Source organism: Plasmodium vivax, chromosome 1 (assembly GCF_000002415.2).
Source record: "Plasmodium vivax chromosome 1, whole genome shotgun sequence".
NCBI lineage: Eukaryota > Apicomplexa > Aconoidasida > Haemosporida > Plasmodiidae > Plasmodium > Plasmodium vivax.
The window spans coordinates 532,712-555,802 of NC_009906.1; the positions used below are offsets into that span (position 1 = coordinate 532,712).

Below are 23,091 nucleotides of genomic sequence, written 5' to 3' on the forward strand. Positions count from 1 at the left end.
CGTAACCTTGGCACCGCTTCTCTGCCCGCCCGCGCGCCCTCACAGGTAGGCCAGCACATCGGCGTCGCCGAAGAGGCCGCCGCCCCCCTCGTCCATCCCCACGTAGCAGCTGCAAAAGTGCTCGCCAGCTTCGTGGGGGGCCAGGTGAGCGACGTCCATGTGAGGGATGTCCATGTGAGGGATGCCCCCCCTCTGCTCCCTCAAGTGGGAAATCACAGCGGCAAATTGGGCGGGGGGCAAAACCCTGGGCGCGACCTTCCCCCTGCCGCTCCTCCTCATCAAAAGGTAAAAATTCTTTTCGCACTGCGGACACACACAGGTGTAAAGGACAATTCTTTTGGCCTTAACTAGGCATCGAAATTTGAAGGGGGTCATGCGTTCGCTTTTCCCTTCGTCAGTTGTTCCCCTTTCGTTTGGTTCTTCCTCCTTTTCGCCGAGGGAGAAAAGCCTCCTCACATTGCTTACGAAGTGGTAAAAGGGGTTGCACTTGCTCTCAGTTTTGTTAATGAAGGAGGAGAGGACCTTTCCCTTTCCCATAGAGTTAATGCACGAGTCGGGGGGGCTTCTGCTGTGCGGTTCTTCCTTCCCATCAGTTTGGCCAACGGTATCGCCATTGTCATCGCCATCTTCTTCTACATCGTCGTGTGGACCGCCACGGGGTGTGGATTGTCCCCCCCCTGGCTGCAACGGGGACGCCGCACATTTTTCGCCCCTTCTCTGGTCGACACTTCTAAGCGCAACGGTGAAGTGACTCAACTCGTTGGGCACGCTCCGCTCGTCATGCCTTCCCCTTTGCGGAGTGCCCTCTTTGTTTGCTCCGTTTGTGTGCTCTTCAAAAGGGTGGAGGAGCCCGCTGGGGGGAGTTTTTCCCCGCTTAGCAGAGTAGTACGATGGGGTTGGCCTAACCGTGGAGCTTTTTTTTTCGCGCCTTCTCCCCTTCCTTCTCACTTTTTGGCCCAACTCACCGCCACCCTCACCATGCGTGCCCCCCGAGCAGTCGCTCCAACTCGTTCCCTCCCGGGGAGAAGTGGCCACCCTGCATTGGGGCTTCCTCCCGGATAATTGGTTACTCCCAAATGGGGAAACGCCACCTGGGGAACTACACACATCTGAATAGCCGACCCCTGGGGGGATCCCCTCACTCAACAGATGTTTGCTCCTACCGTGAAGCGCCTCTTCCCCGATTATGTGGGACCCCCCCATGGAGCAGTCCGAATGACGCCTCTCCGCATAGGCACTACACCACCCATCCTCAGTGGCACCGTCTGGGTCCTCCCAAACCGTTTTCGATGAAAAAACAATCCCACAGCTCTTTACAAAGGCACTGCTTGAGGGGAAAATGGAGAGGTCGTTCATCAAATTACTATCCACGTACGAGTGGTACTTCTTCAGCAACGCGGTGGTTAATTCGAATGACTTCCTCTCTTCTCCTACTCTCCTAATGTGTTTGCTTAATTGGCGACACTCCCGTTCGATTTGTTTGAGGCGGCCTGCGATCTGCCTGGCGCTTTGGCGCGCCGTCTTTTTTGTTTTCATGGCTGGCTAGCGGGGGGTGTGGTCAAGCGGCACTCTTAGGTTTGTAGTCGTCTACTTCTTCACCTTCTTCGTCTGCTTCCTCGTCTGCCTCTCCCCCCCGTGCTCCTACTTCCCCATTTGAGTGTGACGCGCCATGTCACAGTTGAGCCCTTCCCCGCGCGCTACAACCCCCTTTGCGTCGTTTCATTTCACTCGCGGGGCTGCCTCTCCGTGAGAAGTCTCTCCTACCGCATTGCATTAGTTATATGTCCTTGTTTCACCTCGCTTCGTTTCGCGCCGCTTTGCTCGTTTGTTTGTTTTTCCCACTTGACAGGGTTATGTTTGCTTAACTGCGGGGTTCTTCCCTCCACAGGTTATCCCCATTCGGGCAAAAGCCGTTCACTCTTGGAATGTGTTTTTTTTTTTTTTTTTTTTCCTCCCCTACGCGCAAAGTTAACCGTGCAGTTGTAAGTTTTCACCTGCCCTGTTCAGGTAATTTTTTCTCTTTTTTTTCAACCCCGCAAAAGAACGCACTGGCGTATGAACTTCTCCCGTTGGGTGCACATACACGAATGGTCCTGGGGAGCAAAACGCAGGGGTGTGAATTGTAGGCGGGTTGCCACATTTCTTCTACTTTTTTATCTGACGGTAGCCCCTGCGTGGGTTTGTTTTTTTGGCAAATCGATGCATTGCGTGTGTGGCATGGGTTAAGGGGAAGTACCAGAAGAAGCAGAAGAAGCAGAAGCGAAACAGAAGCAGAAGCAGCAGCGGAAGCGGAACTGCCTCTCCCAGCGGAACTGCCTCTCCCAGCGGAATTGCCTCGCCCGCCACCTTAACACCGTTGAGAGACAAAAATGAGGAGATCCCCAAACGAGCCGCCGATAGAAAACCTCTGCGTGTACTGCAGCAGCAGTCAGTCCTTCTCCTACATGCGAAAATGTAACGCGGAGGGAAGTTCGAGGGGGGCTTCCTCAAATGAATACCAAAGGACCGTTTTGAAGAAGGCTGTCAACTACAAATGGGTAAAAGATTTGACCTGCGATGAGTGTCTCCTGAGTGTGATGGAGAGCCTGCAGAAGGAGGGACGTGCAGAGCGGCTAAGGGGAGCATGCAGGCGGAGAGATGAACACGCGGGAGGTGCCTCTCCCATGGTGGCTGGCACCCTCGGGGGGGAGACCCGCACTGTAAACAGACGCTTTCTCAAAAATGAAAGGCGCATGGGGGAGGCAAAATCGTTGGAGAGAAGGAGCAGACGGGGGTTCAAGCCCAGAGCCTTCGCAGACGGGGGTAACCAAGCGGGCAAATCGAACGAAGTGAAAGAAGCGGGCGAAGCGGACGAAGTGAACGAATCAAACGAAGCGGGCCAAGCGGACAAATCGCGCGAAGCGGCGCGCCTGTTCGACGCCGCCGCCAGGGCGAAGCACTACCGAAGGGCGTCCAAGGCGTGGCTACGGAGGTTCCTCCGAAAGAGCGGCCCCGTGTACAAGCAGCAAGCCAAAAAGATAATCACCTTTCTCATAATAAAAAATTTTAAAATTTTTGATGTAGAATTGTGGAACTCCTTTTTCAAGAGAAAGGCAGCCAATCAGATGAACACCAATTTGTACCTTCTCTTTGGAAGGGAGGGGAGCCAAAGGGAAAAATTTTTAGAAGACGTTTTTCGTTCCTTTCCGTTTTTCTATGCCAGTGATCGGGTGTTCATGGTTGATCTGGGTCAGTATGGGCGCAGCCCCATCGTGAGCGACTGCGGGTATGCCGTCCATTCGATGGGGGGGAGTAGCATGCAAAGAACCGCTCAGGGTGAAGCTCGGAAAGGTAGGCCATACGTGGAGAAGGTACTTTACCCAAATTTGAGCCAACTCACTCAGAAGGAAGAAGCGGTGAGGGGACTGACGCAGCGGAGAGGGGGCCTTCAAAACATAGATCCTTGCAATGAAAACCTCGAGTACATCTTACTAGCCGTCACCAGAATAGCTCTCGTGAAACAGTTCGTTTGGAAGAAGCAGCTGCTCAGGGGGGTGTCTGGCTTGGTAGAGTCTAGTCAACTGGGGAGGCGGCTTGCACGGAGGGGGGAAGAGGCGCCACGGAAAAGCCCCCGAATGGTTGAAATGGTTGAAATGGCTAAGGCGGGCAAGCGGGCGAGCGGACTGAACCTCTTCAACGGGGGCCCCTCCTTCCTGTTAATAAAAAATTTAGACAAACTGACCGACCTGGGAATGCCCCCCCTGAGGAGGAGCTGCATCGTGCAGGTGCTGCTCAAATATGTGTTCCTGTGGAGGGAGCTGAATTTGAATGTGCACGCGTTTGTTCTGGCCCCGCAGCAGTTGGCGGGATTAGCGGCGGGGGGAGCGGCGGGAGTAGCGGCCGGGGGAGTACCAAATCCCCTTGGCGTGAACCCCCTGAGCGAACTCCTTTCCAACTGCGCCACGTTTGAGTTCCCCGCCTTCGAGCTGCCCCCCTTCCTGCGCGAGGCGCAGAGACGCCAGTACCTGGCCCACCTGTTTAAAGAGAAGGGGGTGAAGTGCCCCAAGGGGGACCTCCAACGAGTGGCCCAAATGACCACCAGCTTTAGCAAAGCGGATTTGGAGAAGCTCTGCAGGGACGAGTGTCGAGAGAGGTTTAATCATGCGGTGCGGGGGGGAGGCGGACTGCCCCAAATGAGCGGATTGCTCCAAATGAGCGGATTGCCCCAAATGAGCGGATTGCCTAGTATGGGCGGACTGCCTAGTGTGGACGAACTGCCTAGTGTGGGCGGCCTGCCCAATCTGCTGGACCACCCCAAACTCTTGCGTGCGCGGGGCGGGGCCCCCCCCGAGGGGAACTTCTTCCACAAGACGCTGAACCTGCAGAGCGAGTCGCACGCGGTCATCCGCACGCACGAGGTTGAGTTGTACACGGGGGAGAAGCGCGGCCACTCGGATGGCGGCCACCCGAAAAGCGGCACGAACAGTGGAGAGCCTCACGGGTTGGACGGGGTCATCGCGGAGGAGGAGCTGGTAGGCAAGCTTCGCTCAGAGGTTCTACGCCGCTTCAAGGCGAACCCCACCTGTGAGAAGGGCCCCCCTGGTAGGGCGCGCCCCGCGGAACCCCCCACGGGCATCCTCCTTCATGGGAAGAGCGGCTCTGGAAAAACCTTCCTAGCGCAAAGGCTCATCGACGAATGTAACTGCACCTCCATTTTGATCAACTGCTCGCAGGTATTTAACAAAATAATGGGAGAATCGGAAAAGTTCCTAAATGACATTTTTGTGTATGCAGGAGGGAGGGTAGGGCCATGCGTCATTCTGTTTGATGGGATCGAAACTATATGTTGCAGCGTTAGGGGGTCTTCATCCCATGGGGTGAGCAAATTCACGGAGAGGTTAAAGCTGTGCTTCTACCAACACTTAGACAGAATTCATTTTCAGAACAAGTGGGTAATGGAGAGAGGGACTACTGGGAAGGTGTTAATCGTGGCAACCACTACGGAGCTTACCAATGTAGATTCTAATTTGCTGGTGGATCACCGTCTGCGGCATGTGTTCCGCACAAAGGAGTTTCACCTGTGGCGAGACAGTGATGTGCTCAAATTGCTCCACAGTTGCCTCCAACGGTTTAACGTGCATGCGGATAGGTTGGTCCTCTCCTTCGAATTTGAGCACTTTTTTAGGGAATGCATTTTGCGCCGCAAGGGGAGGCTCACTCCGCTGTGCGTTTCGAATTTGTGCAGAGACGCAGTGGCTCGGCGCGTGCGGAGGGCGCTCGCCTGCGCAGGTTAGTCGCAGAGGGGAGAGAGGTGGTTAGCAAAACGTAAAAGGGAAATGAAAATAAGCGAAAAATAAGCGGAAATAACTGCACAATAAAATAAGCGCAAAATGAATAACTTGCGCTAAGTGAACAATTGCGCAGGGGCTAACCGAACATGCGCCATTTGTGCCCCCCCGCAGGACGAGACCCGAACGACGGGATCAGCGTGCAGGACCTTCTCTGGGCCGCCAAAAGGGCGAACGGCTGAAGACGGAGCGAAGTGCCGAGATAGGCGTGTTCGGCAGGTCGGCAGCAGTGGGAAGCAACTAGTAATTAGTAATTAGAAGTGGGTAGGAAGTAGGTGGGTTTGCACAGGGGCTTTTATTATTTTTTTTTTTTTTTTTTTTTTTTATTTTTTTTTTCACCCCCACCTGGTTGTCACCCGTTGCGCTAAAACTGGGCAAGGCAACGAAAAACTTTGAATTTCCCTTTTTTTTTTTTTACTCCTGAGGTGGGCGTCCATCAAGGCGTTTCGCTGAATGGGGGCGCGGTAAAAGGGAAAGAAGAGTAACACGGAGGAGAAGCCAATTGGAGCGACGCGAATTGAGTTCCTTTTTCCCGTTTGTCACCCTCCGCGATGCCTTTTTCTCCCCCCCTGCAAATTAACTTTTTAACGCGTGGGCGTAGCATACCGATTGGCGAGCCTCCCCCTTTCGGCACTTGGCCCTTTTTAATTAACACCATTGGCTCAGCACTGTAGTTCGTACCCGTTTTGCTTCCCCCTGAAAATACTACTTGTGGGGCTTCCTCACCTGTGTGCGTAAAATGGTGCTCCATCAGTTTGTGGGGGGAAGGGCCAATTCGTTTTTACCGCTCAGACCTCGGCGTTAAGAAGTAGCGTTTCTCCCCTTTTGTGGATGCCCCTTCAGTAGGAGGGAACGGCCAACCGGCCCGCATCCCACACCCCCCAGTGAGACTTGTCTTTGCACGCGTTCCACCATGGCGTCCGATTCGAAGAGTTATGTTAATTTGGGCGGCTACCAAATTCCGAAGTGAGCAGGAAAGCGTGCAGCAAAGCGTGCAGGCGCAGGAGAGATTGCACTCGTCTGCTTTGCAGAAGCGGAAGAGCGTTTCGGCTACCCCGATGCTGCACATGCGGCATACCTACATCTTCCTACCCAATCAACTGAACCACTTTCAACTGACCCCCCCCACCCCCTTCTCGCAGGAAAATGTTCGATGGGATGAGCCCCATGGAGAGGCACAAACTGATGATGTCCCTGCGCTCTCTGCAGAAGACCAAAATGGAAAGCGACCAGGGGAAGTACCTGGACGACTACGACGTGCTGAAGAGGAAGTACCAGTTTGTGCACGACGCGGTGAGCGGAAAGGAGCAGCGGGGGAAGCAGCATCCGATTGGCAGCCCGATTGGCGGCCCGATTAGCGGCTAGATTAGCGGCCAGACGGACGAGCCCACAAACGCGTGGATAACCGTTTGGAGACTCCAAACGAAACGCTCATCTGCACATCATCACTCTTACCCGTTCACCCCGCCCCCCTTCTTAGGACAGCGAAAATAACTCCCTTCTGCAAAAATACTACAAGAGCATTTGCAACAAATACGTCGTCTGCTACTTGAGTGGATACAAGGAGAAGCAGGTTCGGTCCATGCGGGGTCGTCTTGCGCGTCCGTTTTAAGCGTGCTGTTTTGCTTTGTTTTTTTTTTTCCCCTTCTTTCACCGCTTAACTCGTTCACCTCCCCTTTGCATCATTCCACCGGGACGCAGATCGGCCTGAGGTGGAGGACGGAAGACGAAATTGTCTGCGGGAAGGGACACGTGATTTGTTCCTCCAACGATTGCAACAACACAGATTTGAAGACGTACGAGTTTCTGTTTCGCTATGAGGAGGGGGGCACCCAGAAGGAGGTAACCGAAGGGGGTGGGCTCTACTTGGCTCGTCCACACCAACTGCCATGCCGCTGTACCATGCCGCTGTACCATGCCGCTGTACCATGCCGCGACACCACGCCGCTTTACCACGCCATTCCTCCTACACCCAACTGCAGACGAAGGTGAAGCTCCGGGCCTGCATGGAATGTGCGTACAAGATTAATTACGGCGAAATTAAAAAGTACCTCAAAAAAAAGTCCAAGCGGAAGAAGGACCAACCGGGGGGCAGCGAAAGTGGGAGGAGTAGCGGCGAAAGTGAGGGTAACCGCAAACGTGGGAGTAGCAGCAGCGAAAGTGAGAGCAGCCGCAAACGTGGGCGTAGCAGCAGCGAAAGTGAGGGTAGCCGCAAACGTGGGGGGAGCAGCAGCAGCGAAAGTGAGGGAAGCCGCAAACGTGGGGGGAGCAGCAGCAGCGAAAGTGAGGGTAGCCGCGATCGTGAGAGTAGCCGCAAACGTGGAAGCAACCGCAAACGTGGGAGTAGCCGCGAACGTGCGAGCAGACGCTAACGAAGCAACATGGCGCCAACAGATAGACGATCGCGAAAAATTGAAGAAAAAGGAAGCGATGTGTTGTGCAACAGTGCGAACTTAAGGGAACCGATTTTTTTTTTTTTTTCCCAACTGTTTGTCTTCCCGTTTGGTTGCCCCTCCAAAAAGGGAAAAAAGTTCCGTTCGATTTATACCTCATTGGAGGGAAGCTGCTAAGTATATTCTCCAAAATGGAAGAAAAAAAAAAAAAAAAAAAAGGGAAGACAAGCATTCCCCCGACTTTTACTATCTTTACTGCTTTGCAAAAAAGGCAGCATACCATATATAGGCCAACCTGTTGAAAATCCCCCGTGCGAACTACCATTTTGTGTGTTATCTCGTCCAGACCACGCAAAAATACCCCTCCACTGCACAACGCACGCAAAGAATTATTTCCAATTTTTTGAGCAAGGATTGTTTCAGTTCCCTACTCGCGCAGACGCAGAGCTGCCTTTTTGTTGTTCCACCGTGTTTGCTTTTGCATGGCCATATGTAGGATTTTTTTCCCCTTTTTTTTCCCCTTTTTTTTTCCGCTTTTTTTTTCCCCTTTTTTTTCCCCTTTTTTTTTCCGCTTTTTTTTTCCCCTTTTTTTTTGTCCCCCCAACTGTGTTGCTCCCTACTGGTGAAATGAACGAGTAGCAACTTTGGCCCCCTCAAATGGTGAGACCCTCATAAAAAATGTTAGAGCGCCACATCACGGCATGGTCGTGTTTGTAGGGGATAAATATAAAAAAGAATAAAAGGAAGTAATTTTTCTTTTTTTTTACGCTATAGGGAGGAAAAAGGGATCATCCTGTCTTACCTATACCTTTACTTCACCCTCACGTGGGTAGCCCCCCTCCTTACATATGCGCACATATCCAGCTACAGCGAATGTGCCTTTTTGAGGAGCCGAGAGGGCACTGCTCACCGCTCCACGCGTGTGCATTACGGAGGTAGGAGTACCCCCGGGTGCCCCGATGAAGCCGCTCATCTGCGCACACAAGGGGCGCGTCTACAACGAAATTACGAAACAGACGCAGCTTGCCAAAAATAAAGACACCCTGCAGAAGACCAAGTGCCTGGACATCTACTCCATCTCGGTGATCATCGACTGGCTAAATAGTCTCCAATTAAGTAAAAAAAATATAAATGAAGAAAACATTTACGAAGAGCTACAGAATGGGCACTTAATTTTAAGGCTAATTCAGCTTTACAACCCCCAGGTGGAAATTAAAGGCATATTTCCAAAAGCGAAGAAAAAAAAATGTGCAATCCAAAATTTGGAAAAAGCTCTGTCAATCATTTATGGAAACAACCCATATTACTACTCCATGGTTTCTTCGCTAGATATATATGAACAGAAAAAAAAAAAAATTCATATTTTGTTAATACAGCTTTTTTGCAAATTCGAGTTCACCATTTTGACAAGAATAGCAGCTCCCTTGTTAAACTGGTATAACCAAACGCTTCGGAAATTTCAGCTGCCCCTCCACAGGGAGACACTGAGCAACCCATTTGACGTCACCCCGAGGGGACATTACAAGGAGGAAGTACACCTCCGAGGGGATGACTCCCCAAATGAGGAGGAACAAAAAAGGGGGGAGACCAAATGGAAGGACTGCATATTGAAGAGCTTCGCAACGTATGTCCTTTTCAAAGACAAGGCGGAAGAAGCAGATAACTGCACCCCCCACATTGTTAACGATTTTTCCGATTGCGTAAAAATCTTTCTCATATTTTACAGATATGGCTACATAACCCAAGAACAACTCACACATGCAAACATATTGGACATACGAAATAAGTACTTCTTTCTGCAGAATTTGCTCAAAAAGTTAAACATTCCAATTGTTTTGCAAAATCAGTATTTTAATAATCCCTGCGAAGTTGCTATTCTTTTGCAGCTAAAATTTATACAGTTCTTCATTCGTAGTGAGGGGTATGAAAAAGCTATTGATTTGGATGGGGAACACTTTTTTTTTTCTGACCTGTTCAGGCAAAAAGTGGTGCAATCGAGCGAAAAAAGAAAAAAAAAAAAAAAAAATCATATTGCACACCGGGGTAACCTCAGTGACTCGTCAAACGGTGGTTGCACCCTCGTGTGGGGGAATAACGAAATCTCGAAAAAGAACGCAGCAAACGAGTTGAACCGGTATAGCAATTTTTCACGCGTTTCGAACTTAGCTGTGTTACATACGCAGAAACGGGAATCGACATATAGTTGCACATCGAAGCGGCCGTTTCGTCGGGTGATAAAACTTGAGCCAGCCGAATGATAGAGCTAGCCAAATGATAGCTAGCCAAAATGAACGCCTACCATGTGCAGTGGGGGAAAAAAAAAAAAATTCTCAGCAACGCGACACTTGGCACACATAGAACGGACAGCATTATTCCCATGTGCGAGCATTACGAAAAAGACATATTCGGGAGGAGACACACATATGGATCATATGAAAAATAATTTTACCCGCATGGTGAAGAGAACGCGATGCGCAGAAGCCACCCAATTCGAGGAAAACAGACGCATAATAAAAAATGACAAACTGGGTTGACCCCCGAAAAATGAACACACGGAGTGGTAACTCGACTGAACGTACCGCATAGCCGGCAAGACAACCCTTGGGAAAAGGCAATACGCTTTGATGAACAGTTCTTACTTATTGGAATCCCCCAAAAAAATTAACATTAAATGAAATGACTTTCCAAAAGAGGAAGCATGCAAACGGAGTATCCCTTTTGGGTAATGAGAAAGTACGCAAAAATGGGACCTCTGCTTCGTGAAAAGTTTTAATCGTAATCATAAACACTGCTCACAGGAACAAAACAAAAAAGGCAACCCACAAATGATACAGAGCAGTGTATGTACACTTGTGCACAATCCAGGTAAAGCTTAAAAGGTGCCAACAATTGGGGGGAGGAAAAAAAGAAAATGCGCATTACATTTCGCTGAAATGTTAGATTACCTTGTGATCCTTTTGGTGAGCTCACTGCAGGTGGTGTGGAGCTTTCCGCTAGAACGGCTCATAAGGGTTATTTTTGAAGTGCTCAATTTTTTTGCTTTTTCACCCCTCCTCCCTCCGTGAGTTAAAAAAGCAAAAAAGAAAAGCAAAAAAGAAAAGCAAAAAAGAAAAGCAAAAAAGAAAAGCAAAAAATGAAAAATAAAAATGAAAAACAAATTACCCTGTGAATAACGTTTTTTCAAACGCTAACGCGCGGAATGCATGTTAGAAAAAACATATCTTTCACTACGGAGAACGCTCGCACATGCATACTCGCATGTGCCATAAGCGCATGTGCTGTGCTAGGACCATCAGGTAGAATAGCTTGGCAATTTTTACGCTCATCGCAATGCCTTCATAGTAGTGCACTGCGCAAGGCGGAAGAGCAGTCAGAAGGAAGGCGCGTTTGCAGGAGCCGTTTCCCTCTCGCGGACTGGACTCCTTGTGCGTGCATGTGATGGGCATATCGAGCATGTGTACATCTGCACGTGTACATATACATGTGATGTATTACTCGCAAAATTCGTTAAAAGCGAAACTGCGCATGTACGTACACTCCCTTTTTCGCTCTGGTATGGTATGCACCTTTTACCTTGCATTACGTGGGGGAGAAAAAACAAATTTCAAGATTTTTTCTAAGTGATAAAACAGAATGGGCAGTATTTCGCCTCCATAAATTTAAAATATTCTCACGAAAGGGTGACAATGCTTGGGAATTTTTTAAAAAAAATATAACCACATTTTTGCGCATCCGCTGAAACACTCATTTAATGTGCCAATTGGGAAAAAAAAAAATACAGTGAAACAAAAAGGCAAAATTAATTAACATTTACATTTTCATTTACATCTTGCCCTTTCGTGAACAGTCATCATCGCAGTATACCTGCGCACTTTTTGTAACACGAATTTGCTTTGCGCATTACGGTTGCTCTATTTTTTTTTTTTTTTTTTTGATCTTTTTTTTGTGCGAACGTGCCATGAGAAGAACAGCGACATGTGTATGTATGTGCATACGCGTAGCTGCGCGCGGATGGCCGTAAAGGTGGACGGGTGAGGTGTGCATACTCAGCGAGCGCAGGTGTTCATTTATATATAAACGGACGCACATATAAACAGACGCATATGTGCAATTATATATATGTGCAAATGCAAAGCATGAGCGGAAAGGCGCCTCCTTGAAGAGCACATATTCATACGCAGCATTACACATGTACACGTCAATCCATTCGTGTGTGCTTCAGATCGCCATGCTCTGTCGCACATTGACACACACGCAAGGTACGCATATGCGTATGCGTCCGTGAACACCGCGCGTTGCGAGGACGATTGGGCAATATGCGCGTGAGGACACACGCGCATGAATACAAAATCGCACACGTGGACACGCAAACACGTTCAAATTTGATCAGCTGGGTGTTCAAAAAAAAAAAAAAAAAAAAAAAAATACAATTCATTCAACACAATGCAATGCAATAAAGTGGTGGCAATTTTGTGACAAAATAGCAACTGTGACCAGATGACGAAATGCCAGTCATCATACCAAAGCACACGAGGGAGACAAATTCCAACCATCTTTAAATTTGACAAAATAAAATAAAAATCCTGAACTCTCTCTCAAACAGCTTTTATTTTTTTATGAATGCTTTTTTTTTTTTTACATCGCGTAACACAATTGCGCTCGCACTGAACGAATGTCCTCTTTCAAGTTTCAATATATGCTCACAGGGAAGCACAGTTCGTAACTTTGATCTCAGCCGGAGAAAGATAAGCGATCGAAATTGCAGCAAAAAATCAAAAACAAATCAGAAGTAATCAGAAATTAATCAGAAAATAATCAGAAAAAAATGAACGAAAAGGGTGGTAAAATAAATAAAAAAATTTATTGCCATTCTGATGAATTTTGTATGAACAAACTAGCTCTTTTTTTTTTTTTTTTTTTTTGACGCAATGTGTTAAGGTTTTTTTTTTTTTTTTTTGTGTTGACCAGTTTTTTGCCTGCATATGCATGCTAGCTTATTTTTCACCCCTTCGCACATTTATCTCATCCATCGCATTGGTCGCACTTGTCGCATTTGTCGCATTTGTCGCATTTATCGCATTTATCACACTTATCACACTTAACGCATTTTTCACACTTAACGCATTTTTCACACTTAACGCATTTTTCACACTTATCGCATTTTCACACCCCTCACACTTGTCGCATTTTCTCGTGTATACATTTTTGTTCAACTTGCTTAGCTTGACAGTTTGCCCACCCTCTCGTGCCACTTCCTTTTGGTCACCCCCTTCGCGCTTCTGCGCCTCCCCCAGTTACACTTGCCCTTTCCCCACTTTAAAAAAAATGCCGCTTTGTTTTTTTGTTTGTCAACCATTGTGAACACCTGCTTAAGGTTGCGCTCCTCGAGCTGCGCACTACGTGTTGAGCGTTTCAATCGACAAATAATTTACACCTCGCGCGGCGCACATCACGTATACACGAGTGAGCGTGCCTGTGTGCATACGTATCCCGACCCGTTGTCTGTACCACTTGTGCGCGTCTCCTGTGCGCATCTCTTGTGCGCATCTCTTGTGCACATCTCCTGTCCACACACCACATGCTTACGCCACTGCCCATTTTTTTACTGTCCAATATATATACCCCGCCCCCGCAATGCACTGCAGCCATATTTTTTTGGCGCTCCCCCTGTCCTGGCATTCCACTTTCAAGTACACACACTTTATGCATAATTAAGTGAATTAAAAGATGATTACCGGCGTAGGCCCCCGTGTCTTCCAGTTCATTTTTATTTAATTGGGTAAATCTTTAAGCCGCTTGGGGAAAATACACGCCTCTGCATACGTACACAAATGCGCGCAAATATACACACAAACGTGCACATATATATACATATATGTATATATACATACGCACGTACTCACGTGTATTACGCTTCAACCCCTGGGGGCAGCGCTTCTCGCGCGCCAAGGACATGCATGAATGGTTGTACACATGTGCTTATGAGCCTTTGAATGTACGCTGGTAGGTAGGCATCCTCACGCGTATGCCTGTATATGTGTGTTTAAGCGTCCACGTTCGCAGCGCACGCCTGCAATGTTGGCGGAGTTCGATGACCCTTGCGGTGAAAAAATAAAAATGAGAAGAAGCGAAAAGGCATGACCGTTAATCTCGCGAGTGACGAGTGGGGCCTTTTCCGCAGTCTACACCGGGCACACCCCCAACACATGCATATATATATATATTTTTTTTACCGAGCTAACGATGCCACGTTAGTGCCCGCTTTTCACCACTGCGAATTCTTCAGCACGCAAAACATCACGTGCGTGAAGACTTAAATTTTTTTCTAGTTCAACACTGTTTCCATATACAGACAATTTGCAGCCAAGCGAAACGATGGCACTTTAAATTGTTAGACACCTGGCTCTTTGGATACCCGTTCGTTGCACCCTTTAGTAAGAGTGCGCCCGCTTCGTTTATTTTGTTTTTCTTCACCGTGTTTGCTACGTTTTGTCGCGCCACATTGGCCTTTTTTTTTTTTTTTTTTTTTTTCCCATTACAATATATGAACAACTTTGGCTGTTACTATACACAACATCGCATCGTATTCGCCACTTTTCACGCTGCGCGCCGTTTGTTTGCCCTCACTAGGTGAGAAGCGCGTGTAAAGACAAAGACACAATGTGCAACTTGGGCGTTACGTTGGTGTAACCCTTGCGTAGCATTGCTTACTATTGTGTTAATTTTTTTCCTTCTTCCTTTCTGTTCTTTTATAATTTTTTTTTTTTTTTTTTTTTTTTTTTTTATCATTTTTGGTTCCTTTCTGGCTGCACACATTTCACATGTGTTTTTCGCAAAACGTTATCGTTTGACACGCTTGACGTTTGCCCATCTCTGGCTTTTCGCTTCTTTCTCTCTGTTCCCCTCCTTTTTGTGCGCCTTCTGCGCTATACATGTCAATGACCCCCCATATACACCCTATATGTGTGACCATTTCTTTGTTCCTTTTTTTTTTTTTTTTGTTTGGCTAGCTCCACGCATTAAGGGGAACCTCCCTGTTGATGCATTTTTGCAGTTTTACATTTCATTTGCATCGACTATATATTAAACCCTCACGTTGGTTTACCTTTTCCGAGGAATGAACCTTCGTTTTGTGTTTTCCTGAGGGGTGGATATGGTTGCACACATTCGTGCGCTCACATACCCGTGTGTATGAGTAGTACACATACGTATATATAGTTATCCACCCGTTGGCTGTTCATTTCTTCGTGCTTACTTTTCATTCTTTGTTAGCTTTGCTTGTTTTTTTTTCCCGCTTGCCTTACCGTTGGGATGTACCCTCTCCGTTCGTAATGCAGCACCCACCCGCTAAATGACATTGCATACGTGTAAGCAGCAAATATGCGTCTGGAGTTAACAACACTCTCCCTTTTGAATGCCTCTGCAGTCGGTTTGTGCTGACTCGGCCCATTTTGCTGACGCGCTGTTTCAGGGTGTTTGCCGATACCAAGTGGGAGCAAAGTTAGACTTTAAAGTGTCAAAAAAAAAAAAAAAAAAAGGGAAGAAGGAAAATATAAGGGGAATAAACAGGAGAGTAAAACTGAAGAAGCTACTTACTGCATGCCCTTCGTTGGTCCTTTTCTCCTCCCCCCCATTCCAAAACTCATTCGCGACGAGGTAAGAGGCAGACGCACAATCGTGCAATTCTGTACCGGGTAACCAACAAACGGGATATACTACGCCGTAATCTTGTGAAAGGCCTAAAGGATGATAGAGACAACGGGGAAGGTCGAGTATAGCAAGTCGAAGACGATCCCCTGTGATGGCAGCAATGATGATGATGAGGAGGAGGCTAATAATTACCTGCCCTTGAAGTATGAGAAGACGCTGGACTTGGAGAAGGGGAATGAGTTGAGTGGCACGCAACAATCAGGTGAGCTGGCCAGCTCCCCGAAGGGGGCCAAATCGAAGGGTGTGAAGGGCGACGCAGCGGTAGAGCCTCCCAAGATGGGCACCCTTGATGAAGGCACTATGGAGACAACCAGTGGAGGAGGCACCCCTTTCGATCTGAACGTCAGCATGGGTATGAAAAAAGCGTTGCATGGGGATGCTCCTGCAAATTCGAGTCAAGCGGGAAATGGAGGACTCCCCCAGATTTTGGACCACTTGGAGGAAGAGACAGACAACATGTACAGCAGGAAGGTCGCCAGTACGAAGTATTACGGCACGGGTAGCAGCGGGGAGAGTAGGGATAACGAAGAGAGCGGTTATCCGAAGGGGTTCTCCTCCCCTGTGCAGGGAAAAAAAGGCGAAGGTGCTTCCCCCTACGGGGTTGACGCAGATGGGGTGAAGCACAGCATGGCGGAGGCGTCAAAAGCGTCAAAAGGGGGTCTGCCCGAGGATACCTATACAACAAATTGCAGCAACTTGGCAGAAGGGGAGAAGGACATGTTCGCGAAGATGATGGAAGAGCAGGCGAAGAAGAGTAGCATTAATGGTGGCCATAAGAATGGCGAAAAAGAAAGCAACCCCTTCTGCATGACCACCGGAAAGTTTTCAAAGCAGGGTGAGGGCAGCACGGATTATAACAACGCGTATGTGCATGGAAGGGAAGACAACAGTAGGGAAGTCGCGTCGTGCCACCAGACCGATGGTGAGAAGGAATGTTTGGCCAACTGCCCCGATGCGCTGATGGGGGGGAAGTGGAACGAGGGTCTACATGTAGGTGGCCACCTCTATGCAGACCACCATCCCCAGGACGAGGACAAGTGCAGCACGGAAGACGTGGTCTACATGGGGATGCAAACGAGTGGAAGCAAAGCACAGCAGTGTGAAGGGGAGAGCAAAAACTCTCCATACGTAAAGAAGGAAGACTTAAAAACGATTGCATGTCAGCAGGACATTTTCAACGATACTGAAAATGCGAATGATAGCACGACGGAATGCTCCTCGTCTGTGAAGGATATTCCCCAATTGGTTACAAACCATCCGGGGGTCTATGCGAATAGGGTAGGTGAGAAGGAGGTCGTCTCCATCACCTCTGGGTATTTTGCCTCCTACACGGATGGTAAAACTTTTGAGTGCAAAAATTCTTCGGCAGCGAAAGGACCCCACTCGGAAAAGGAAAAGGAGTCAATAATTTGCGACGACTTGGGGTTCGGCCCTGTTGTGAGTAACGCCGCAAACAATGGTGAAGCGAAGGTGGAGGGAGAGAAAAACGCGTTTGCTGAGGCCGCTCAGATTGCTGAGGTTGGCGGTGAGCCGAGCAACGGTGCGGTAGGTCGCTACTTAGCAGCAGGCCATACTAATAAGGCCCTTTGCGCGCCGGGCGTTAGTGACGCTGCTGTGGAGAAGAAGTGCGTGGTGAGTGAGAAGAGGGGGCAGGGCGGCCCGATTAGCATCCAGGTTAGCCCCCCTACTAGCGGCACTAATATTAACAATGGGAGTCGAAATTTCAACAGCAGCAAGAGGGACTCCCTCCACGGGGAAGCTCGCTCCCCAAACGAGGCGCTGTACAAGAAGAAGAGCTTGTACCCTGGGAAGGAGGTAGACAGCATGAAGAAGAAGAACGAAACGACGCTGCGAAAGAGCCAACTGATGGAGTACCCCCAAAATGAAAATGAAGAATCTTTGGAGGAGTATTTTAAAAGCACAATTCCGGAGAACATTCTGAGGAATATAAAATATGAGAATCCGTCGAACACGTATAATGACATGCTTAGCAACAATGGCCATTACGATTTAACTAGCGAATTGAGGAACAGCAATCCAACGAGCACTTATTATGCGTCCGGGCGTGGTAGAGACATGGGAGAGAAGAAAAGCGCTGAGGTGGTGAACAACTCGGGGGTGGCGTCCCCGGGCATGAATCTTAGAAGCAGAGCAGCAGGAGGGGCGGCCTCGGCTGCAGTTGCGCCGGGGGCGGCAGTTGCGACCGCGGCGCCTGTTGCGGGGGGGACGACCGTCGGGGGGAGAGATGCATACCATGTGCAAGCAGACAAAGGAGTGGACGCCCGGGAGGACCCCCAGGCGGCGCGCAAGCAGAACAACGGCGGTTACAGCTACATGGGGAGCGGCTACATGGGGAGCGGCTACAATGGGGGGGGCTACACCGGAAGCGGCTACAACGCAAGCGGCTACAACGCAAGCGGCTACAACGCAAGCGGCTACAACGGCTACTACAGTGTGGAGAAGGACCCCGGAATGGCCACGAGAAACACGCGAGTTTGCAACGAGCCGGAATCGAATTACGCCTCGGGGAAGAGGTACTACTTGTTGCCGCCCAAAAAATGTGACGCCGTGAAGGAGCAGAAGAACCAGATGTTGATGATTTCGAAGCAGAAAATTAAGAAAATTTGGAACAAGTTTAAGAACGGCGCGTCTAAGGAGCAGAACCTCATTCCGACGTTCGAGAACGAGCACAATTTGTTCCCCAACATGGAGGTTCTGCACGGGCAGAAGGTGCACGCGCAGATAGGCGGTACGCAAATGAACGCCCCGATGAACGCGTCGTTAAACGCGCCGATGAACGCTCAGATAAACGCGTCGCTAAACGCCCAGCTGGGGGTGCCGATGCACCCGCAGGTGACGCCTCCTCTGCACGGGCAGTTACCGGGGCAGCTTCCGGGGCAGATGCACAGCGAGTTCTACGGCGTGTCGGGCCCCTTCCAAACGTGCAGCCAAGGAGCAGTTGGCATCGGCGCCGGCGTGGGGGCGGGCCCGTTGATGAGTCCCTTCAAGGAATGCATTAACAAGCCGATTCGCCGAGGCAGCAACGTGATCGAGAAGCAAATAAAGGCGAAGTGCATTTTCAACTGGAAGTTGGCGCAGAAGTCTCTGCTCAAAATGTTGCATAGCGCACACAACTACTACTTTAACGGGGTGGAATACGCAGACTGGCAATTGACATGCATCCCGACGTTGGGTTTTTCCAAATCGAGTAACCGCGTGCAGCAGATGTATAAAGCAGTGATTCCCTCGAAGGATGCGAACAGTAAGAATGAGGTGAAGCTGTTCTTGAAGAAGGTGCCTATATACATATGGATCAAGCAGTACAACCTGATGAGTGAGTACGATGGAGAGTACGTAACCGATGGGGAGAATTTCGTGATGGAGGCGACTTCTTTAGCATTCCTGAATGAGTACCACCCAGGGATAACCCCCAAGTTGCATCGCATTTTATACGAGCCAGATGGCAAGCAACCAAATGAGTGCAATATCCCCCCCAAATCCATGTTCAACAGTTTAACTCTATTTAATGACATTCTAACGGAGCGATTAAAGTGCAATATAAGTGGCAATATTGTCATCGTCTCGGAGTTCTTCAGTGAGGACATCTTAGATTTCATTGACCGTAGACAGAAGAAGCTAAACATGAAGATTAATAATAATGAAAAGAGCTACATACTCTACCAATGTTTGAAGTTGCTAATAAGATTGCACGATGCGGGGTTATCTCACTTAGATTTGACGCCAGAAAATATTTTAATTTCGGACAATTATGAGATGCGTCTGTGTGATTTGTCTAAGAGTACTCCCATATATACGTATAATTTGAGACACATAAAGGATGTGAATCGGCTGTACCTGTTTGAGTCTTGCGAGCCTACCATTGCCAAGGGGGCTTACATGCCTCCCGAGTGCTGGAAGATCTACTGGAAATACGACACGATGAAGATTAAGAACCCGCTAAAAGATTTGAAGAACATCACCGATCAGGAGAAGCGCAAGCAGTTTTACTTCGACGTCTCTAGCGCGGACAAGTTCATGCTGGGGGTGTTCTTCTTCTGGATCTGGACCAACGGGAACTTGTGGAAGTGCTCCGACCCCCTGCAGGACGAGGACTTCTTCTACTTCGTCAAGTGCGACATGAACTTCGACAAGTTCGAGTTGACTCGCAAGTGGCCGACCGACTTGAAGAACATCATCAAGGTGGGTGGAGCGGAGCAGCGGCGGAGCGGTTAAGCGGAGCAGCGGTGGAGTGGAGCAGCGGTGGAGCGGTGGAGCGGTGGAGCGGTGGAGTGGAGCAGCGGTGGAGCGGTTAAGCGGAGCAGCGGCGGAGCGGCGGATATGGACGACCTGCCTGCCCGCACCGCTGCTCCCCTTTTCTCTCGCTTCCCCTCCTTTTCTTTTTCCTTTTCCCTTTTCTTTTTCCTCTTCTCATTGTGTCCACCCCTTTTGCCCCTTCCCCGCAGCAACTGCTACACGTGGAGCACCGGAAGAAGCTGAACCTGAAGGACCTGAGCATGCACCCCTGGTGGTCCTGCAAGCTGCAGTGACGGCGCGGAGCGGCAAGCAATAAGCAATAAGCATCGCGTAATCAGCGCGGAGCCAGCGGTGTGTGTGATGCCCGCCAGCGCGCCGCATCGCCGTGAACGCTTTAAGGCGCCCCCTCCCCATAGGAGCGCCATGTGCGCGTCTTTCTTCCGCTTTGCCTTCCCCCACGTTGCTTTCTTCCACCCGTTCGTCCTTCTTTTTTTTTTGTCTCATTTGGAAACTCTAATTTTTGGTCATTTTTTAGTACTCTTATCAAGCCGCAAAGGCTTGCGTCGGGGGGGTGGCAGCCCCCTTTCCAGTTTACCCTTAACTCTTTCCCAGTTTGGCGCCGCCTTTTTTGCCAAACGTACACTATTGCGCGCTTTAAAAAAATCAGGGGTTAATTTTAATCAAGTTTATCAATGAAGGAGTTTTATTGGGGTAAAAAGGTGAAGGTAGCCGGCCCGTAAAAACCCGCTGCCAAAAAAAGCGTGCAGTGGGGGTATATGGCCTATAGATGCATGCATGCAGCGATGTAGAAATTTAAACAAAAGAAAAGGAGAACAAGGGGAGGGGCATATATATTTGAATATATAGCGTGGAGGGAAATTCTTGTAACAAAAAAAAAAGGGGATAAATATATTCGGGGAAATGGGGGGGAAGCACCGAACGCAGGAGAGTGCACTTCCATGCCTCAAATGCGTTCTAGACAGGATAAAAAAAGGGAGGGCGCGCGGGGCGAGCAGGCAAAAAGTGGCACCGTGCAGATACGCGGGTAATATATACACCCACATGTAGGTACATATATATATACTTATACATATAAACGCACGTACATGCGCGCACTGCCCGCCATGCACGGCACCGTGCAAACTGCACAACGGCGAAGTGCGCGAGGGGGTGGGGGTTCGGTTCGGTCGGTTCGGTCGATTCGGGCTGGTCTGGTCCGGTCCAGTCGTCTTCTCCGAAAAGAAGAGGAAGAAACGTGAGAACCAATACAATGCAGGTGCACCTTCAGCGTTGTGACGCTACCGCTCTCTTTTTGTATGCGCGACCATCGTATGATAATCATCCGGCGGGGTTAAACCATGGGGTTTACATAAATATGATTAGACGGAGGGGGGGGGAGGATTTCGAATTGCCCTCTCCTCTAAGGTAAGACCTTCCTTGTGTGTTTCTCTTCTGGAATGCCAAATGGTCACAGGGCTTCTCCTTTCTTATTACGCTTACGCGTTTTGGGGTGGTAATCTTCATTGGGAGGCCTCAAACTGGGAACCCTCAGTTGGGGTTAAACGTGCCCCTTTTCGGGGGAGGCACCCCCTCGAAATGTTAAGCAGTGCTATACGTGGTGGTTAGGTTTTCTCCCGGGTATAGCCAAACGAACAGCACACCGATAGGGGGCATATGTACAAAAGTTTCGCCTTACGGCTTAAACGGACCAAATGCGTTGTTTCCTCTTCGCCCTACTTGGTGTTATCCTTCTGCTTCATACATTGCCTCTTCACCATGTAGGAGACGACACCGATGATGAATCCCAAGATGCAGCCAACGAGAGCCTGGTACATGGTATGATCTTCGATGTAGACACGACTCCAAGGTATTGGCAACAACGCAATGATGGCAAGGATGTAGGCCATTAAGGTCCACTTATCCTTCTTAGACTCCGTTAGGTGCAATAATATAAAGGTGAGTAAACTGAAAGAAAAGGAGCTATGTCCGGATGGCATTCCATAGGAGTGTAGTGCACTATGAATCGGTCTACCCATTTTTAGAATTTTCTTTAATACAAAATCGTTCAGTGTAATCTGGGTGGGCATAATAAGAGCGAAGTAAAGCAAAAGTTTGTTAAAAGTTAGCATCAGCCCCAGTAATGTTAGAATGATTAATCCGTAGGGTATGTACCCATAAACGGTAGCAACCACGGAGATGATGTCATTCGTGTTTCTAACGGTAACGAATAGCACACCATACATCTCCATTATGCATGTCTTCAATAGGGCTAGCTTCTTCGTCTTATTCATAGACTTCTGAAATATACTAAGGCCTTTTAGCTTATCTGCTATTTTGTACTTAGCCTCACATAAGGGGTACTTGGCATAGAGCTCATCGTAATTGCCATCACTTCTAAGGTAGTAATGAATTTCCGCCTCTGGGTTTGTAAATATGGGCTTTAATTGATTAATTTTTTTACTGCGCAGGTTAATTTTTACCTTGTCGTCCAGGTAGTCCTCCATATGTTTATTAAAATTTTCCTTATCCTGGCCATTTTTATTTTTCTTCTTCGGTCCACTTTGATCTGACGACCCCCCATCCAAAAAGAAAAAGTAGCTTATCAGGTTGATGCATCTTGCCGTTGATATTAACTGCCCTAAACTTAGTAATGCCGGTACATAAACGGTTATCATGCTAGAACGCTTGGCTTCAAATTTTGGGGATGTTCAAGAATGGGGAGTCGCGCGCGAAAACAAAGGCATAACAGGGGAAGGCGGCCAGGGGGAGGTGGAGATGGGCAGAGAGGTCCCACAAACGTCGTCGTCGCCTCTCTCCTCTTTCTACAGAAACTTATAAGCGTACATATACCTATACGCGCTTGGTTTAGGCCATAAAAAATGGGAAGCCGCTTCGGGTAGATGCTTCTGATAGATGCTGCGGTATATTCTTGCAGGGTATACTCTTGTGGGGTATACTCTTGCGGGGTAGATGCTAAACGCTCGACTGCTGACGTGCTTCTTCGGGGGAAACTTCCAATTTTCTCCTCACGTCATCTCATATCTGCCATTTAACACTCCGAGGAACGCAGGGGCATGATGACTGGCGAAACATGCGTTACGTTACGTTACGTTACGTTGCGTCGAAGCTGATTGAACTGGGCCCGCGCAACTTTTGCCGTTCCGTAGGGAGCCTAAGTTGGAGTTACATTTCAAAAACAGCCTCGCGTAAAAAGAAGCTATTCTATTTTTTATTTTTTTTCAGTACGGCTACTATAGCAACGAAAAAAAAATTAAAAAGGTAAAAATAGGTACATACGAATCAACGGTAAAAATTAAAATAAATTTCATTTAAAAAGGGGCAATTGCGTTCTTAAAAAATGGTAAGCGGGAACCGTAAAAAAAAAAGTAAAAAGGTTAAAAACGGTA

The 23,091-nt window shown here is 48.7% G+C and overlaps 5 protein-coding genes across 5 annotated transcripts; 3 read left to right on the forward strand and 2 right to left on the reverse strand.

Moving 5' to 3' along the window:
* Positions 1 to 39: 39 nt before the first annotated feature.
* Positions 40 to 1,536, reverse strand: PVX_088245 (hypothetical protein, conserved; the record flags this gene model as incomplete). The annotated part of the gene is made up of 2 exons (XM_001613458.1): positions 40 to 632; positions 1,263 to 1,536. 2 exons carry the CDS (start codon positions 1,534 to 1,536, stop codon positions 40 to 42), a joined length of 867 nt encoding a protein of 288 aa, XP_001613508.1.
* An 833-nt stretch (positions 1,537 to 2,369) lies between these two features.
* On the forward strand, positions 2,370 to 5,273 carry PVX_088250 (AAA family ATPase, putative; the record flags this gene model as incomplete). Its single annotated transcript, XM_001613459.1, has 1 exon — positions 2,370 to 5,273. The coding sequence occupies one exon, from the start codon at positions 2,370 to 2,372 to the stop codon at positions 5,271 to 5,273; it is 2,904 nt and encodes a 967-aa protein (XP_001613509.1).
* Positions 5,274 to 5,664: 391 nt separating this feature from the next.
* PVX_088255 (hypothetical protein, conserved) lies at positions 5,665 to 9,978 on the forward strand (the record flags this gene model as incomplete). The annotated part of the gene is made up of 6 exons (XM_001613460.1): positions 5,665 to 6,293; positions 6,470 to 6,620; positions 6,808 to 6,900; positions 7,029 to 7,169; positions 7,310 to 7,664; positions 8,609 to 9,978. Exons 1-6 carry the CDS (start codon positions 6,241 to 6,243, stop codon positions 9,976 to 9,978), a joined length of 2,163 nt encoding a protein of 720 aa, XP_001613510.1. The 5' UTR covers positions 5,665 to 6,240.
* A 5,432-nt stretch (positions 9,979 to 15,410) lies between these two features.
* Positions 15,411 to 19,977, forward strand: PVX_088265 (serine/threonine protein kinase, putative; the record flags this gene model as incomplete). Its single annotated transcript, XM_001613461.1, has 2 exons — positions 15,411 to 19,630; positions 19,894 to 19,977. The coding sequence occupies exons 1-2, from the start codon at positions 15,467 to 15,469 to the stop codon at positions 19,975 to 19,977; spliced, it is 4,248 nt and encodes a 1,415-aa protein (XP_001613511.1). The 5' UTR covers positions 15,411 to 15,466.
* A 739-nt stretch (positions 19,978 to 20,716) lies between these two features.
* On the reverse strand, positions 20,717 to 22,928 carry PVX_088270 (hypothetical protein, conserved). Its single transcript, XM_001613462.1, has one exon. The coding sequence runs from the start codon at positions 22,357 to 22,359 to the stop codon at positions 21,418 to 21,420; it is 942 nt and encodes a 313-aa protein (XP_001613512.1). The 5' UTR covers positions 22,360 to 22,928; the 3' UTR covers positions 20,717 to 21,417.
* Between the last annotated feature and the right edge of the window lie 163 nt (positions 22,929 to 23,091).